Source organism: Microcebus murinus, chromosome 12 (genome assembly GCF_040939455.1).
Source record: "Microcebus murinus isolate Inina chromosome 12, M.murinus_Inina_mat1.0, whole genome shotgun sequence".
In the NCBI taxonomy this organism is placed as follows: Eukaryota; Metazoa; Chordata; class Mammalia; order Primates; family Cheirogaleidae; genus Microcebus; species Microcebus murinus.
Window position 1 is genome coordinate 34,217,644 of NC_134115.1, and position 17,659 is coordinate 34,235,302.

Genomic DNA, 17,659 nt, shown 5'->3' on the forward strand with positions numbered 1-17,659 from the left:
TGAAAACAAACACTGTCTGAAAAATAGCTGGGACAAACACACTCTCAGTTAAATTGCCAGTGGAACTGGTGCACTAGAACATTTTCATTTCCTCTCTCTTTCTGCCAAGTGCATAACTGAGAAAGATGAAAACATGATGCAGCGTTTGTTATTCTTCTACAATTTTATATTGGCAAGTCAAAAAACCTCTCTGGGCCTCTTTGTCTAACGGTATAGTTCAGCTGGAACAGCGTTTGTTTCATCCAGTGTTTCATCTGACAAATATTTCAGAGTTTACTATGCTTACTATGTTCCAAGTTGCCGTCCTGGGTGTGGGAAGGGTGGACACTAAGGAGATACGGTCTGCTTACAAGAGGCTGGTGAGTTGGTGAGGCAGTTTCAACTTTGATTTGAGGAATCCTGGGTTCTTTGACCACTTTCTAGGGAATGCAATGAATGTTTAGAAAAACTAAGGTAGGTTACATATTTGTTATGAGTACCACCTACAATGCTACATTTGATATGGATTAAGTTACTTTGTGTCCTTTTTGCTGTTTATGTTGCTACTTTTTATGGGGGTAACATTTTTTTAAAAATCTGGGCTAACTCTTAAATCCCTTTAACTGAAAACTTCAAACTCCAGAAAAATTCAAACTGTAAAAAAAAAGGTAGCAAGTCTTTCTTCTATTCCAGTACCCCTTTCCCCTACCCCAGATCATATTCCCCCGACCCCACGCCTCCTACTAAAAAGCTTATCATTACATCAATCCTTTAAAAATAAGTTATTGTTGAGGTGATCTCTGGGGTCCGAAAGACAAATACCGAACTTCAGTCCGTTACAGCTCTAAAATTAAATCCACTTCTTCTTCTTCTTCTTCTTCTTCTTCTTTTTTTTAAAAAAGAGTCTCACTCTGCTCCCCAGGCTAGATAGAGTGAGTGCCCTGGCGTCAGCCTAGCTCACAGCAACCTCAAATTCCTGGGCTCAAGCGATCCTCCTGTCTCAGCCTCCCTAGCTGGGACTACAGGCATGCGCGACCAAGCCCAGCCCATTTTTTCTGTATATTTTTAGTTGGCCAATTAATTTCTTTTTATTTTTAGTAGAAATCCATTTCTTTTGCAGCACATATTTTACCGTGCCAAAGAGACAGCCTCGACTAATCTAACATTATGGTTGGTAAAGGGACACATGAATGCAAACTGTATTTTAAAAATATATATTAGATTTAGAATTCCTGAAGGGCAGGAGACAGGACTCAAACCCTTTCACGGTAGGTGGTTTATTTACTGATTGAATTAAGCCTCCCTTTAGGACATAAGCTCCTAAGGACAATAAATTCATCACCAGCGCTCCTCCCTGCAAACCCTGGCACACAAACGGCGCTCACTCGGCAAAAGCCCCCACAGCCCACCACAGACGCCGTGGCTGGCAATCCGGAGGGGGCATCCGAGCAGGGAGCGTCACGTGACTCGAGCTCCCCTCCACCCACCCACACGCGTTGCAGCGCCGGCCCCGCCGGAGGCCCCCACCAATCCGAAGGGGAGTCAAATTTGGCCAGCCCAGGTGAGGGGTGTGTTCCGGGGACTCAGTCGCCTCGCGACCGCAAAGAATTCAACACACTTGCCTCGGAGTCTCCAGTCAACTAAATCCCACTATCTGTACGCTACAAATTGCAAGTGGGAGGTGCAGAGCCTGGGCAGGGCCAGAGCGCATGCGTAGCCGACGCAGCGCGGCCGCCCCGTGAAGATTAGGGCGGAGTTTCAGAAAACAGGGAGGGAGGGAGGGAATCTCCCGAGCGCGCGCGCGCGCCAGACCTCCCCGTCCCGACCCACGCGGCGCGGCGCGGCGTGGTGACGCCCGCGCGGTTGAGGAAGGGGCGGGGCCGGGGCGGGCCTCCGCGCTCCTCCCGCCCTCCCTCCGTGCAGACTCGCCCTCCCCGTCCCTCCCCCACACTCGGCCCCGTCAACGCGGGGGTGCTTTCGTCGCGTAGCCTCGCGTCGGCCCGGCCCGGCCAGGCCAGGCCAGCGGGCAGATGCCCCGAGCTGCCGCCGCCGCCACCGCCGCCGACTCGGCTGGTGGCAGTGTGGGAGACAGGAGACCAGCCCGGGGCCGCTGAGTGTGACGGACGGGGCCAGGGGCCGCCGGGCGCCTCGGTGACGGTGGCTTCGCGCGGACCATGTATTTCCTGAGCGGCTGGCCCAAGAGGCTGCTCTGCCCTCTGGGGAGCCCGGCCGAGGCGCCTCTCCACGTCCAGTCCGACCCGCAGAGAGCTTTCTTCGCGGTGCTGGCCCCGGCCCGCCTCAGCATCTGGTACAGTCGAGTAAGTAGAGCCGCCCGCCGCCTTTCGCCGCTCCCTCCCCGGCGTCCCGGCTCCGTCCCGCCCCCAACTTCCACCCCGAGCCCCAGACCCTTCCCCTTCTTGCCAGACCGGCTCGCCCTCCCAGTCGGCGTCCTCGGTCCACGTACTTGCCCCCTCATACCAGCCGGCTCCGGGCACGTCCTCTAGCCGGGGATCCCGGGTGGGTGAAATCGCTGCTGCCGAAAATTCCTGCGCCTCCCCGCGTTGGACCGACGGCTGCGCAGGGTGCACACTCAGCGCGCTCCCTCGGCCGAGCCCAGACTTGTCCTTCCCTCCCTTCCCCCATTCCCCGAGGACCAAATTTGTTTAAACTTTCCACAGTTAGAAAGCCGGCCTCTGTGGTGTCCCAACCCTCCCTTGCTTTAAAGGTCGTTATTTTGGAATTAGGGAAAGCCTGTTGGGCTTTATCCAGTGCCGACTTTACAGGCCTATAATAACTTATTACTAGAAACTATATCCAGAGTTCTTTATTGTTGACTAAAGGTCTGGTTATTTAATTCCCAGCCTCATCCCCGACATCCCTCCTCCACTTTTGAGTTAGTCCTTTCCTCTGCCGTTCCTGGACTCTTCAGAAAAATGTAGGGGGATAAGGAGGAGCGGAAGTAGAACTCAAATCTGTCCGCGCTACTGCAAGTTACAGCACCTGGAAATAATAAGACTTGGGAGGAGCGTGGAACTGAGTTCTGTTTTTACTTTGAGTCCTGGTTATCTTTTCTTTCTTGTATCTAATTACCCAGTAGATAAGAGAAATACCTTGAAAAATAAGTGGTGGATGGGATATTCCTGACTCTCTGCAAATACTGCTATAGGTCTGTCTATAAAAACAGCAGAATTCAGAGTAGAAAAATCTGCCCCCGCAAGAAAGCAATACTAATCTATGTCTGAGTGACGTTTTTCTCTTTTCATAGTTAATTCGACTTTGTGGAGATAGGTTGTGACCTTGCTCTTCTTAGCTCTATAGGTTTTAGTTAGGTCGGTTAAAATCCCCAAATCTCTTTATGTTACCATTTGAGTGCCTGTGATGCCCTTGACTGTCCTCACAGACCGCCCTGGTAAAACTGGTGATGGAATTTAGGTCATTCTTCTATCTCCTTTATCTGACTATCATAATTGGACTGTAAATCAGACTTGTTTGCCATTAAGTTTTGGCTTATCTAATTTCCAAATACATATCAGAACAAAATAGTCGGTTATAAAATGCTAATACCAGTAATATGACTATTCATTCTGTCTGGTGCTTGATTGCATTTTTGAATATGTATACTGTATATTATTTGGTTCCTAAGTGAGATATTCATAGTGTATGTGTCAGTTGAATAATTTTTAATATGTTTAGGTTTATGTAACTTTACATCCATAAAAAATAATGTGAACTTGAATTTTAAATTGTTTTCTGAATTTAGTACATAACTCCACTTGAATGTAACAAATTGTTTGTAAAGCCTAAAATTTAACTTTTCTTACCTTTAAAAAGTCAGACCTAACTTAATTTTAGACACATGTAAAGTTAACATGAGCTATGAGTAGACCAGAAGCCTATAAGCCACTTTATTCTCCCTTAAAATTAACATAAAAATGTGCCTCAACTTTCTTAAAATTGTGAATTTTCTTAATATCTCTTGTTTGGTTTTGGAATTAGATACTACATATATAAATCTAAAGCAGTCTTAGAATTTTGAACTACTTGTACTCCTTTACTTCAAACTCCCATCCCACACATAGTTCCTTTTTTTCACAGAAGTCCAGGGACCACTACTAATAAGATTCAGTGTGCAAAAGTTAGGTTGTAAGGAATCGATGAGTTCAGAGGTATGGAGTACAGTGAAATGCAAAAAATACCTTAGGGGAGGCCGCATTTTGTACTGTAGGTTAAATGAGTTTGCATAGTGGTTAAAGTTGGTCTCTGGGCATCAGCTTTGTCTCTTAAAAAATCATGTATTGGGGCCAGGCGCGGTGGCTCACGCCTGTAATCCTAGCTCTCTGGGAGGCCGAGGGGGGGCGGATTGCTCGAGGTCAGGAGTTCGAAACCAGCCTGAGCAAGAGTGAGACCCTGTCTCTACTATAAATAGAAAGAAATTAATTGGCCAACTAATATATATAGAAAAAATTAGCCGGGCATGGTGGCACATGCCTGTAGTCCCAGCTACTTGGGAGGCTGAGGCAGAAGGATTGCTTGAGCCCAGGAGTTTGAGGTTGCTGTGAGCTAGGCTAACGCCAGGGCACTTACTCTAGCCTGGGCAACAAAGAGAGACTCTGTCTCAAAAAAAAGTATTGGTAGAACCATATGATTCTAAGGCCTGTGATTTTATCACTAGGCGAGTGGGGAGTAGGTGCCAGATTTCAGATTTCAGCTCCCAGCCTTCTTTTTTTAGGATATACCTTTTGTTACTCTATATGAAAGTTTTCATTTTGATTTCTAAACTTCCTGAAACTATGTAAGTTAAAATAAATTTAGGTTAAACTTCTTTTAAAAGTGAAAATGCCTTTAGGTAAACTAAGGGACTCTTAGTTATACTCATGTATTTTAGAGTGAATTGGTTTCAAATGCTTGCACTTTAATTAAAGCTCTGATTTTGGAGAGGTTGTAGGTGTAGGTAATTTTATAGAATAAAGTGAATTTTGAAGATCTAAATGGTTTTACAGAGGGCATTTGGAGGCAGGGAGAGACATGCTCAAAGAGATGAGAAGATAGAACAAGATTTGCTTACTTGAAATTTTGTTAGGGTTCACTTAGTAAATTAGACTTGCTCAGGATTGATGCATTTTTTTAAAAAAGAAAACTAGCCTTATGGAAGAAACATGCATTTAATACTTTAAGCTGCTTGTTTTAATGTCCAAAAGAGTTGTGTAAATTGTTTGTTTACAATGGTGATCATCCATGAAACTATGGAAACATTACAATAAAGTCTCTAAGACTAAATGTATACCTTTTTATAGGTCTTCTAGTGAATTTTTTTTTTTTTTTTTTTTTTGAGACAGAGTCTCACTCTGTTGCCCGGGCTAGAGTGCCATGGCATCAGCCTAGCTCACAGTAACCTCAAACTCCTGGGCTCAAGCAATCCTTCTGCCTCAGCCTACCCAGTAGCTGGGACTACAGGTATGTGCCACCATGCCCGGCTAATTTTTTTCTATATATTTTTAGTTGGCCAATTAATTTCTTTCTATTTTTAGTAAAGACAGGGTCTCTCTCTCTCTCTCATGCTCAGGCTGGATTCGAACTAACTCCTAACCTTGGGGCCCCGCCTCGGTCTCCCAGAGTGCTAGGATTACAGGCTTGAGCCACTGTGCCTGGCCTCTAGTGAACTTTTGTATACCTCTTCTAACTACTATTACATATCCTAAGGAGCTCTTTGGAATCTAGGTGTTATAGAGTCATATCTCTTCAGAATTATTTCCTACCCCAAATTTGAGGACTACAGTAGATTTGTTTATGAACAAAAGAGTTTCTATAGATAGTCACTTAGCTTTTTGATGGAGATTTTAAAACAGCCTACTTCATCATTAAAGTTTGAAGGTTTTATTGCTTTGTTTTCAGTGTAATGTGTTGATGTAAGTTTGCTTTCTCTAAGTTATGATTCTGCTTAGGAGTTCTAAAAATTACTCAAGAGCCTACTATGGGGATCATCCATTATTTTAGCCCCAGAAAACGTGTTAAGAAAAAGTTCAGTATGTATATGTCAGATTGGGGTGGTAGAGGTGTAAGTTCATTGAGCAATTGATGTATTTCTGCCAAGGGTATTGTAAAATGACTAGTTTCAGCTTTGAGGATGAAGCTGCTGTATAAAGCAGGTTATGATTTATGATTGACATGGGTGTAGTGTGAGATGAATTACATTTTGTACTGTACCAGGGAGCCCAGCACTTTTCTTTTAATATACCGTTTAACTGTGAATACGAAAGTTTAGATATGTGAATGTCAAAATGATGTCTTAGAATGTTGTCATTCTAAATTAGATAGTCACATCTCAATTTTCAGGTCATCTATTTCAAATATTTAAATACCTTCAGAAGTACTTTAAGATAGCCTAAATCGGCAGCATATATAAAGGGATTAAGAGGCATGTTTTATGTAAAAAACATTCTGTCCAAAAATGTTAGTGCGTTAATGTGATAAATGAAAATCTTGTGAGTTATCACTGTTTGTAGGTTGCTAATAAAAAGCTGAAATGGGTAAATAATTACCGGACATGTGAAATACATTGTGTGTCTTTCAGTAATCTTGAGCAAAAGCATATGTTCCTGTTGTTATGTGCTGATAATGAAAAAAACAATGAGATGTCAAAAGAACCAAGCTGTAGAAATTAGGTATATGAGGTATGAATTTGATATCAGAGACACTCTCTTGAAATGCTCTATTGCTCCATCTATGCCTATCAGAATATTATCCATCGGTTAGCTTCTCTTGAAATCTTTCTTTCTCTGAGTCCTTCTTTACCTACCATACCCAGAGGTGTTCATTTTTCTGTTGAGCTACTGATTTTTTGCCTTTTAGCTTTATTGAGGTATAATTGACAAATATAAATTGCATATATTTAAGGTGGACAGTGTGATATTTTGATACACATATATGCTGTGAATTGATAACCACAATCAAGCTAATTTATCTACCACGTCACAGTTACCTTTTTTCTGTTATGTGTGCTGAGAACACTTAAGATCTACTCTCCTAGCAGATTTCAAGTGTACAATATGTTGTTACTAACTGTGGTCACCAAGCTGCACATTAGATCTCTAGAACTTTTTCATCTTATAACTGAAAGCTTATACCTTTTTAGTAAGTTTTGAAATTGGTGTTGAAAGATGTACTGTTTTTGTTTTTCAAAATTATTTTGCCTATATTAGTTCCTTTGCATTTCCATATAGATTTTAAGGTCATATTGTCAATTTTTATAAAAATTCTTGCTGGGCTTTCCAGAGATTGCCTTAACTCTGTAGATCCGTAGGAAGAGAATTGCCATCCTAACAATATTGAATCCTCCAATCTATAAACATGCAATGTTTCTCCATTTATGATAGATTTTTAAAAAATTCTCTTAGTATTTTATAGTTTTCAGTGTAGGGGTCTTTCGCCTTTTTTGTTAAATGTATTCCTAATTATTTTATTTATCTTTTATGATGCTGTTGTAAATAAAATAGTTTTCTTAATTTCATGTTCAGAATGTTATTGGTATGTATATATAAAATTGATTATTGTATATTGCTGTCCTATGCTTGCTAAACTTTTTTATTCTAGTAGTTTTTTTTGTAGTTAGAACAAATTAACAACTTCCGCAAAGTTGCTGGACACAAAATTAACATGTAAAAATCACTTGTGTTTTTGTATGTTAACAATGAGTCCTAAAAGGAAATTAAGAAAATTTCGTTTACAGTAGAATAAGACTAAAATATTTAAGACTAAATTTAACCAAGCAGGCCAAAAACTTGTATGCTAAAAACTGCAAAATGTTGCTGGAAGAAGTTAAAGAAGACACAAATGAAAAGACATCCCCTGCTCATGGATTCAAAGACAGTATTGTTAAGATATCAATACTACCCAAAGACTGTGGAGTCAGTGTAGTCCCTATCATAATCCCAGTTGTGTTTTTTTCAGAAATATAAAAATCTTTTCTAAAATTTCATATGGAATCTTAAGGAAACTCTCTGTCAGCCTAGCTAAAATTTTTTTTATCAATTTTGTAGATCTTTTGAGTGAACTTTTTATTCTATTGTTTTATCAATTTTCTGTTTTCAATCTTAGTGGTTTCTGCTTTGATTGGTTTCTTTTGATTGCTTGGGGTTTAATTTACTCTTCTTACTTTCTTAAGGTTGGAAGCTTAGTATTTTAATTTGAGACATTTTTTCTTTCTCTTTTTTTTTTTTTTGGAGACAGGGTCTCACTTTGTTGCCTGGCTAGAGTACTTTTGTAGCTCACTGTAACCTTAAACTCCTGGGTTAACATTTCTTTTATAGTATAAGCATTTTACATTATAAAACTTCCCCTAAGCATTGTTATAGTATCCCATAACTTTTGCTATGTTCCAATTTTGTTTTCATTCAATTCCATTTAAAAAATGTATTTAGTAATTCTTCCTTTGAATCATGGATTATTTAGAAAGTGTGTAGTTTAATTTTCAAATACTTGAGGATTTCCCAAATTTCTTTGTTACTGATTTCTAATTTAATTTCATTGTGGTTAAACAATTATGCTTTGAATGATTTTATTCTTTAAAGGTTAAGATGTGCTTTATGGGTTCACATATGGTTTGTGTTAGACAGTGTCCATGTATGCTTATCAAGAAGGTGTATTCTGCTATTGTTGGTAGAGTGTTTCCTAAATGTTAGGTCAAATTTTTTGACATGGTTGTTCAAGTCTTCTGTGTCCTTGCTAACATTCAGTCTAGTTGTTCCATCCATTATTGAGAGTTGAATATTGAAATATCCGATTTTATTGTTCAAAACTGTGTTTTTTTAAGTCCTGTCAGTTTTTACTTAATGTGTTTTGGGGAATTGTAGACATATATGTTGTATCTTCCTTTTGTATTTCCTCCTTTATCATGAAATACCACTCATTTTCTCTAGTAATATTTCTTAAAGTATATTTTGTCTTGTATTAATATAGCTGCTATAGTTCCTTTTTGGTTACTACTTGTGTGACATATCTTTTTCCATCCTTTTATTTTCAAACTATCTATGACTTTGAATCTGAAGTCTATTTCTTATAGAAAGCATATACTTGGCTCTTGCTATTTTTTTCCAATCTAGTGTGACAATCTCTGCCTTTTTATTGGCTTGTTTAGTCCATTCACAGTTAATGTGATAATTGATATGTTTGGGTTTACATCTGCTGTTTTCCTTTCTATATATTTTATGTCTTCTTTTGTTAACACATTACTCCTTCAACTCCTCTGATTTCTTAATTCTACTTTTTGAGTTATTTTACTAATGATTGCTCTTTTGATTACAATATGCTTCATACTGCAGTATGCTTACAGGCTTAATTCTGATAAAAATACAGCAGATTTTCCCAGCTTATTTTCATTGTTTAATGTGGTAAAATGTACATAACATAAAAGTTACCATTTTAGCCATTTTTAAATGTGCAGTTCTCCAATGTTAAGTACATTCACATTGTCATGCAGCCATTAACACATTAACACCATCTCTATTATCCAGAACTTTTTCATGTTCCCAAACTGAAATTCTATACCCAGTAAACAATAATTCTCCATTTCCCTGTCCCCTCAGCCCCTGGCAACCACCGTTCTATTTTCTGTCTTTATGAATTTGACTACGTTAAGTACTTCATACGAGTGGAATTACAATATTTGTTCTTTTATGGTTGGTTTGTTGCACTTAGCACGTGTCTTCAGGGTTTATTCATGCTGTAGCAGGTGTCAGAATTTCCTTTCTTCTTAGGGTTGAATGATATACCACATTTTCTTTATTCATTTGTCGATGGACACCTGTGTTGCTACAACCTTTTGGCTATTGCAAAAAATGTTTCTGTGTACATGGGTATACACATATCTGAATCCCTGCTTTATGTCTTTTGGGTATGTACTCAGAGGAGGAATTGCTTTCTTTGGTAATTTTATGGGGTTTATTTTGAGAAATTGCTTTTTTAAAAAAAAAAATAAAAGAATTTCCATATGCTATTTTCAACAGGGCTACATTATTTTATATCCAGCATACACAATTGTCCCAGTTTCTCCACATTTTTGCCAGCATCTGTTTTCTGTTGTTTTGATAACCATTTTGATGGATTCAGAGTGGTATCTCTTGGTTTTGATTTACATTTCTCTAATGACAATTTATGTTGAGTGCCTTTTCATGTGCTTATAAGTCATTTGTCTTCTTTAGAGGAATGTCTAAATTCTTTTCCTATTGTTTTCCTTTTTTTTATTTCAAGAAAATATAAGAGTACAAACATTTTAGTTGCTTTTTGTATCTTTGCCTCTCCCTAGCAAGGGTTAGAGGTATGCCCTTCCCCTCCACAATGCTCACCGCATCCCTTAGATATGGGATTCAGGGGTTGGGGGAACCCCTGAATCCCTGGTGAACACCACCACCATTTAAGCACCATAGTGATAATCAGTACCAATTTGATGGTGAGTACATGTGGAGCCCATTCTTCTGATCTTGTGTCACCTCATTTCAGATATTGGGCTCCAGCTCAATCCAGAATAATATAAGCGGTGCTATTTCACTGTCGTTTCTTAAAATCGAGTAATATTCCATTGTAAACATATACCAAATTTTAATAATCCATTCATGGATTGACAGGCAATTGAGTTGTTTCCATGTCCTTGCAATAGTGAATTGTGCTGCCATAAACATTCAGGTGCAGATGTCTGTCTTTGCCTATTTTTTGATTGGGTTGTTAAGTTGCTGAGTTGTAGAAGTTCTTTACATATTCTGAATATCAGTCCCTTATCAGGTGTGTGATTGTAAACACTATATAACGATGTTTCCATTGGTGGTCCCATAAAATTATAATAGAGCTAAAAAAGTTCCTATCACCTAGTGCCATTGTTACTTACCATTGTGGTACAGTTGCTTACAGTATTCACTATAGTAACCTGCTATATGGGTTTGTAGCCTAGGAGGAATAGGTTATACCATAGAGCCAAGGTGTATATTAGGCTAGGTTTGCGTAAGGACACTCTGTGATGTTACATGATAATAAAGTTGCCTAGTGATACATTTGTCAGAACTTATCCCCTGTTATTAAGTGATGCGTGACTGTATTTCCTTCCATTCTGTTGGTTACATTTTTATTCTTTTGGTAGTGGCCTTTGGTGCACAAAAGTTTTTAATTTTGATGAAGTCTAGCTTATCTGTTTTTCCTTTTGTTGCCTCTGCTTTTGGTATCATATCTAAGAAGTCATTTACAAAGGCAATGTTAGGAAGTTTTTACATTGTGTTTTCTTAGAATTTTATAGGATTAGCTCTTATGCTTAAAATGTTTTTGATCATTTTGAATTAATTTTTATATATGGTGTAAGATAAGGATTCAATTTTATTTTTGTGTGTGTATATATCTAGTTTTCCCAATGTCCTTTGTTGAAAAGACTTTCCTTTTCGAATGGTCTAGGCACCCTTGTGGAAAGTCACTTGACTATATATATATGTTTATTTCTGAACTCTGCATTCTATTCTTTTGGTCTGTGTGTCTGTCTTTATGCTAGTACCACAATATTTTGATTGCTATAGCTTTGTAGTAAGTTTTTTTTTTTTTTTTTTTATTTTGGCATACTATGGGGGTACAGATGTCAAGGTTTCATGTAGTAAGTTTTAAAATCAGTAAATGTGAGATGTCCAACTTTGTTCTTTTTCAAGATTGTTTTGGCTATTTGAAGACTCTTGGGAATCCATATGAATTTTAGGATAGACTTTGTTGTTTCTGCCAAAAATACTATTAGTATTTTGACAGGACTTGCAATGATTCTGCAGATTGCTTTGGGTAGTATTGACATCTTAACAGCATTAAATCTTCCAATTCATGAATAAGGGATGTCTTTTTAATTATTGGTGTTATCTTTAATTTTATTCAGGATGTTCTGCAATTTTCATTGTGCAAGTCTTGTCTCCTTGGTTTAGCCCTAAGTACTTTATTCTTTTTGATGCCATTGTACATGGAATTGTTTTTTAAATATCCTTTTAGGATTGTTCAGTTATTAGGGCATAGAAATGCAGCTGATTTTCATGTGTTGATTTTGTATCCTGTTGTTTTCCTGAATTCATTCATTATAGCAGTTTGTTTTGTGAAATCTTTTAGAGTATTTGTACATGTAAGATCATGCTCTCTGCAAACAGCTATACATATTTATTTCCAATTTGGATGCCTTTTATTTTTTTTTCTTACTAATTACTCTGTCTAGGACTTTAACTGCTGTGTTGGGTAAAAGCGATGAGAGTGGTCATCCTTATTTCTGAACCTAGAGGAAAAGCTCTCAGTCTTTCACCATTGAGTATGATGTTGATTATAGGCTTTTCATATATGGCCTTTGTTATGTTGAAGTAGTTTTGTCTAATTAATGGTTTCTTGACTTTTTTTTATCATGAAAGGGTATTGAATTTTGTCAAATGTTTTTTCTGAATCACTTAAGATGGTTATTTATTGATGAACTTAGATTGATTCTTTATCCTGCTGTTGTGAATAGAGCAGCAGTAAACATGGGGGTGCAGGCATCCCTTTGATATACATATTTCCTTTCCTTAGGATAAATACCCAATAGTGGGATTGCTAGATCCTATTGTAGTTATGTTTTTAGTTTTATGAGAAATGCCCATACTGTTTTCAATAATGGCTATACAAATTTACATTCTCACCAATAGTGTATAAGTATTACTTTTTCCACATCCTCATTCGCACCTGTTATTTTTTAAAAAAGTCTTTTTGAGACAGGGTCTTGCTCTGTCACCCAGGCTGGAGTGCAGTTCAGTGCAATTTCAAACATCTGAGCTCAAGCATTCCTCCTGCCTCAGCCTCCCTAGTAGCTAAGACTACAGGCGCATGCCCAGCTAATTACAAAAATAAATATAAAAACTGTAGAGACAAGGTCTTACTGTGTTGCCCTGACTGGTCTCAAATTCCTGGTTTCAAGGAGTCTTACTGCCCTCACCTCCTAACATGCTGAGATTACAGGCGTGAGCCACTGTGCCCAACCTGTTTGTTGTTGTTTGTTTTTTTAAAAAATTGCCATTCTCACTGGGGTAAACTGATATCTCATTGTGGTTTTGATTTGCATTTCCCTGATGATTAGTGATGGTGAGCATTTTTTTTTTTTTTTTGGTATACCTGTTGTCCATTTGTAACTCTCCTTTTAAGAAATATCTATTCATATCCTTTGCCCACTTTTTAGTGGAATTACTTGCTATTTTCATTTACTGTTGAGTTTATTGAATTCTTTGTTTATTATGGATATTAGTCCTTTGTTGGGTGAATAGTTCGTGGGGAAATATTTTCTCCTATTCAAGAGGTTGTCTCTTAAGTCTGTTTTTGTTTTCTTTGCTGAGCAGATGGCTTGTAGTTTAATATAATCTCATGTCTATTTTTGTTTTTGTTGCCTGTGCTTTTGAGAGCTTAGCCATAAAGTCTTTGCCATAAAATCTTTTAACCCATTGAGTTGATTTTTTTATATGGTGAGAGATATCATTCTTCTTTTCATTTCATTCTTCTACATATGGATAACCAGTTTTCCTAGCAGCATTTATTGAAGAAAGTGTGCTTTTCTAATGTTTGTTCTTGGCGACTTTGTTGCAAATAAGTTGGCTGTAAATACGTGAATTTATTTCTGGGTTCTCTGTTCTATTGGTCTACATATCTGTTTTTGTGCCAATACAATGCTGTGGCCTTTTAATGTATTTTGTTAAATAGGTTTTCTATCCCTTTGGTTTTTTCCTCACCCTCTGAAACACCAATAATTTGAATATCAGGTCACTTGATGGTGTCCCATATGTCACAAAGGCTTTGTTCATTTTCATTTATTCTTTTTTTGTCTGACTGGGTTATTTCAAAACACCTATCTTAAAGTTCTGATAGCCTTTCTTTTGCTTGATTTTGCTTATTGTTGAAACTCTCAGATGTATTTTTTATTTTACTCAATGAATTCTTTAGTGCTAGGATTTCTGTTTGGTTCTTTTCTTATAAATTTCTCATTCATATCCCGAATTGTTTTTCTGATTTCTTTGTATTGTTTATCCGTGTTCTTTTTTTTTTTTAATCTCACTGAGCTTCTTTAATATCATTATTTTGAATTCTTTTTCTGGCATTTCATAAGTTTTATTTTTATTGGAGTCTGTTGCTAGAGAATTATTGTATTCCTTTGGAGATGTCATATTTCTTTGCTTTTTCATGTTTCTCTGTCCTTAGGTTGATACCTGTGCATTTGCTATAATAGTTGCTTCTTTCAATTATTTGGTTGGATTTTGTAGGGGAAACCATTTCTTGCATGGGTATCTACAGTGTTGGTAGGGGTGGGGCCCTTTGGTTTTGATTCTGGATGCATGCAGTAGTGTAATTGCTGCATCATTTCTTCACCTAGCACCAGTGGTATTTGTGATTTCCTCAATGGTTATGGGTATGGTTGTTAGTGAAGGCTAAGGTGAGGTTTTGCTGGGGACTGGGATACCAAATGGGCCAGTTCTTGGGCCCCAGTGGTGGCAGTGACAGGTCGAGTGTGCCTGTTCTCGCACCATAGGGTGACATATGCAGGCACTGATTTTAGTGGATCCAAGCAGGCAAATTCTTCGGCCCTCAGGCAGTTTGCTCCAGTGCTGGCAGTGGCAGGGGTGCCCTCAAGGATCTCTGGACAGCATGTCTGGTGTGAGTGCTGGCAGTAGTTGTAGTAGCAGGCTGGGTGGGCCTGTCCTCAGGCCCTCAGGAGAAGTGCACAGGTGCCCATGGTGTTAGACAAGACAGGGCCATCTCTATGCCGCCAGGCAGTGTTCTTGGGTTCTGGGAAGGGGTTTGTTTGCGGTGCTAGGCCAGGAGGGTCTGTCCTCAAGCCCCCTGGTGGTGGGCAGAGGTTGGGTGATCCCAGGACCCCAGAGGAGTGCTCATGTGATGGTGGCAGTGGGCAGAGGATGCCTATCTTTGGGGCACGTGGAAGTGCACTATAGCCCTGCTACTGGAGGGGATGGGGTTGCTGTTAGTGGCAGCAGCCCCAGGCTGGCAGGATTTAGGCTTTGGGGAGGACACACTTCAGCTTCCTTTGTCCCAGGGACAGCTTTCCTGGTGCATTGTACTGTCCATTCTCTGAAGTGTAAGACTCTTCGTTGCTTAGGTGCTGGGGGCCCTGCTGCTATGCTAGGTTCAACTTGTATCATGTCAGTGCAGTCCTCTGGGTGAACATGAGGGATGTCAGAGGGGTTCTAGGGATGTGGAGTTGATGTTGGGCCCCAGGGCAGAATGCAGTCTGGAGGGATATGTGCTGTCAAAATGGTGCTATTCTGTAGCTACTTCTGTCTTGGGGGCTGGGAGAGATGCAGGATCCAGCATGAGTGCTCCAGTAGTGTCGTCATGTAGTCTCTAGAAAGTGCCTTGTGTTAAACTCTGAGTCCATTCTCTTTTGGCTAAGATTACCGGAGTCTGCAGTGAGAATGTGCACTGCTGGGGCTCTCTTATTTACCCTTTCTTTGCTCTGGGGAGCCTTTCCTGGCTCCAGGCCAGTCCTGGCTCCCAGCCAATCCCAACTGAGCAGGCAGGTTGTCTCGCTTCATTCTTCTTTCTTGCCTTAGGTGCTTCCTGTCACTTCTCTGTTGAATTCCAGTGTTCTCTTTTAGGAGAGAAATGAGATCATCAATTTGAAATGTGATCATCTACTTCCTATTTTGGGTCTTTGTGGAGGAGGTGAGTACCAGTTGACTCTAGTCAGCCATCTTGAAACCCCTCCTCTAGTTTTGTTTTTGTCGACTGTGCTTTTGAGATCTTATCCAAAAAAAATCCTTGCCCATACCAACATGATGAATCATTTCCTCTGTGTTTTCTTCTTTCTTTCTTTAGTAGTTTCATAGTTTGGGGTCTTACATTTAAGTCTTTAATCTGTTTTGCATTAAATTTTGTACATGGTGAGGGATAAGGGTCTAATTTGCATTCTTTTGCATGTGGGTATGCAGTTTTTCCAGCACCATTTATTAAATAGACTGTCCTTTCCCCAGTGTGTATTCTTGGCACCTTTGTTGAAAATCAGTTGGCTGTTAGTGCATAGATTTCTTTTGGAGCTCTTTGTTCTGTTCCATTGGTTTATGTGTCTGTTTTTATGCCAGTACCATGTTGGTTAGGTTACCATAGCTTTATAGTATATTTTGCAGTCAGGTAGTATGATACCACCAGCTTTGTTCTTTTTTGCTCAAGATTGCTTTGGCTATTCAGGATCTTGAACAGTTCCATATGAATTTTAGAATTGCTGTGAGGAATTTTGGTAGAGATTGCATTTAATTTCTGTAGATCATTTTGGGCACTTAAAATATGTAGATCATATAGGCCCCTAAAAATATTAATTCTTCCAGTCCATGAACATGGGACATCCATTTATTTGTGTTTTCTTTAATTTCTTTCATTACTGCTTTATAGTTTTCATTGTAGAGATCTTTCACTGCCTTCAATTTATTCCTAGGCATTTTTAATAGCTATTGTAAATGAGATTGTCTCAGTGATTTATTTTTCAGTTCACTATTTTGTATAGAGACACTACTGGTTTTTGTATGTTGATGTGGTAGACTTCATCTTTACTGGATTTCTTTATTCTAACAGTTTTTTGTTGAAGTCTTTAGGGTTTTCTGTATATAAGATATGCAAGTAGGGATAATTTGTCTTTCTCCTTTACAATTAATTTCAATATTTTTAATTCCTTTCTCTTGCCTAATTGCTCTGGCCAGGACTTGCAGTACTATGTTGAATAAAAGTGAAAGTGGGCGTCCTTGTCTTATTCCAGAACTTAGAGGAAAAGCTTTCAACTTTTCCCTATTCAGTATATTAGTTTCCATGCATGGCCTATATTTTGTTGAGGTACATTTCTTCTATACTTAGTTTGTTGAAAGTTTTTATCATGAAGGGGTGTTGAATTTTGTCAAATGTATTTTCAGCATCTGTTGAAATGATCATATGGTTTTTATCCTTCATTCTGTTCATGAGCTATATCACATTTATTGATTTGTGTATGTTGAACCATCCCTGCATCCCTGAGATGACTCCCACTTGATCATTATGAATTCGGATGATCAAGAACTTGTGTGTTGTTGAATTTGGTTTGCTAGTATTTGGTTGAGGATTTTTGCATCTATGTTCATCAGGTGTTCATTTTTGTGAATGTTGATGTCCAGTTCTAACACTGTTTGAAAAGATTGTCTTCTCTCCTTTGTAGTGCCTTTGTTTCTTTGTCAAAGATCAGTTGATTATATTTATGTGTGTCTATTTCTGTGCTCTCTATTCCATTGATTGATTTGTTTATTCTTTCACCATTATCATACTCTTGATTACTTTAGCTCAGGCGTCCTCAAACTATGGCCCGTGGGCCACATGCGGGTGTTTTTGCCCATTTGTTTTTTTACTTCAAAATAAGATATGTGCAGTGTGCATGGGAATTTGTTCATAGTTTTTTAAAAATTGTCCTACCCTCCAACGGTCTGAGGGACAGTGAACTGGCCTCCTGTTTAAAAAGTTTGAGGACCCCTGCTTTAGCTTTATAGTAAGTCTTGGAGTCAGGTTGTGTCAGTCATTCAACAGGGTCTTCTCTTCTATGGTTTAGTCTTGGTCTTTTGCCTCTCTGTGTAAATTCTAGAGTCAGTTTGCTGACATCCACAAAATAACTTGCTGGTATTTTTATTGATATTATATTAAA

General features: G+C 38.8%; 1 protein-coding gene across 4 annotated transcripts in view; it reads left to right on the forward strand.

Annotated features, from left to right (window-relative positions):
• The first annotated feature begins 1,926 nt into the window (after positions 1-1,926).
• RIC1 (RIC1 partner of RAB6A GEF complex) overlaps positions 1,927-17,659 on the forward strand; it is a 102,987-nt gene continuing 87,254 nt past the window's right edge. For 2 of the 4 annotated variants that reach the window (XM_020289268.2, XM_012738012.2), the window contains exon 1: positions 1,928-2,297. In XM_020289268.2, the coding sequence (XP_020144857.1) occupies positions 2,154-2,297 (144 nt within the window). In that variant the 5' untranslated portion in view covers positions 1,928-2,153. Of the gene's footprint in view, positions 2,298-5,317; positions 5,434-17,659 lie in introns of those variants that run through there. The other 2 variants (XM_012738007.2, XM_012738022.3) reach the window with 2 other exon arrangements.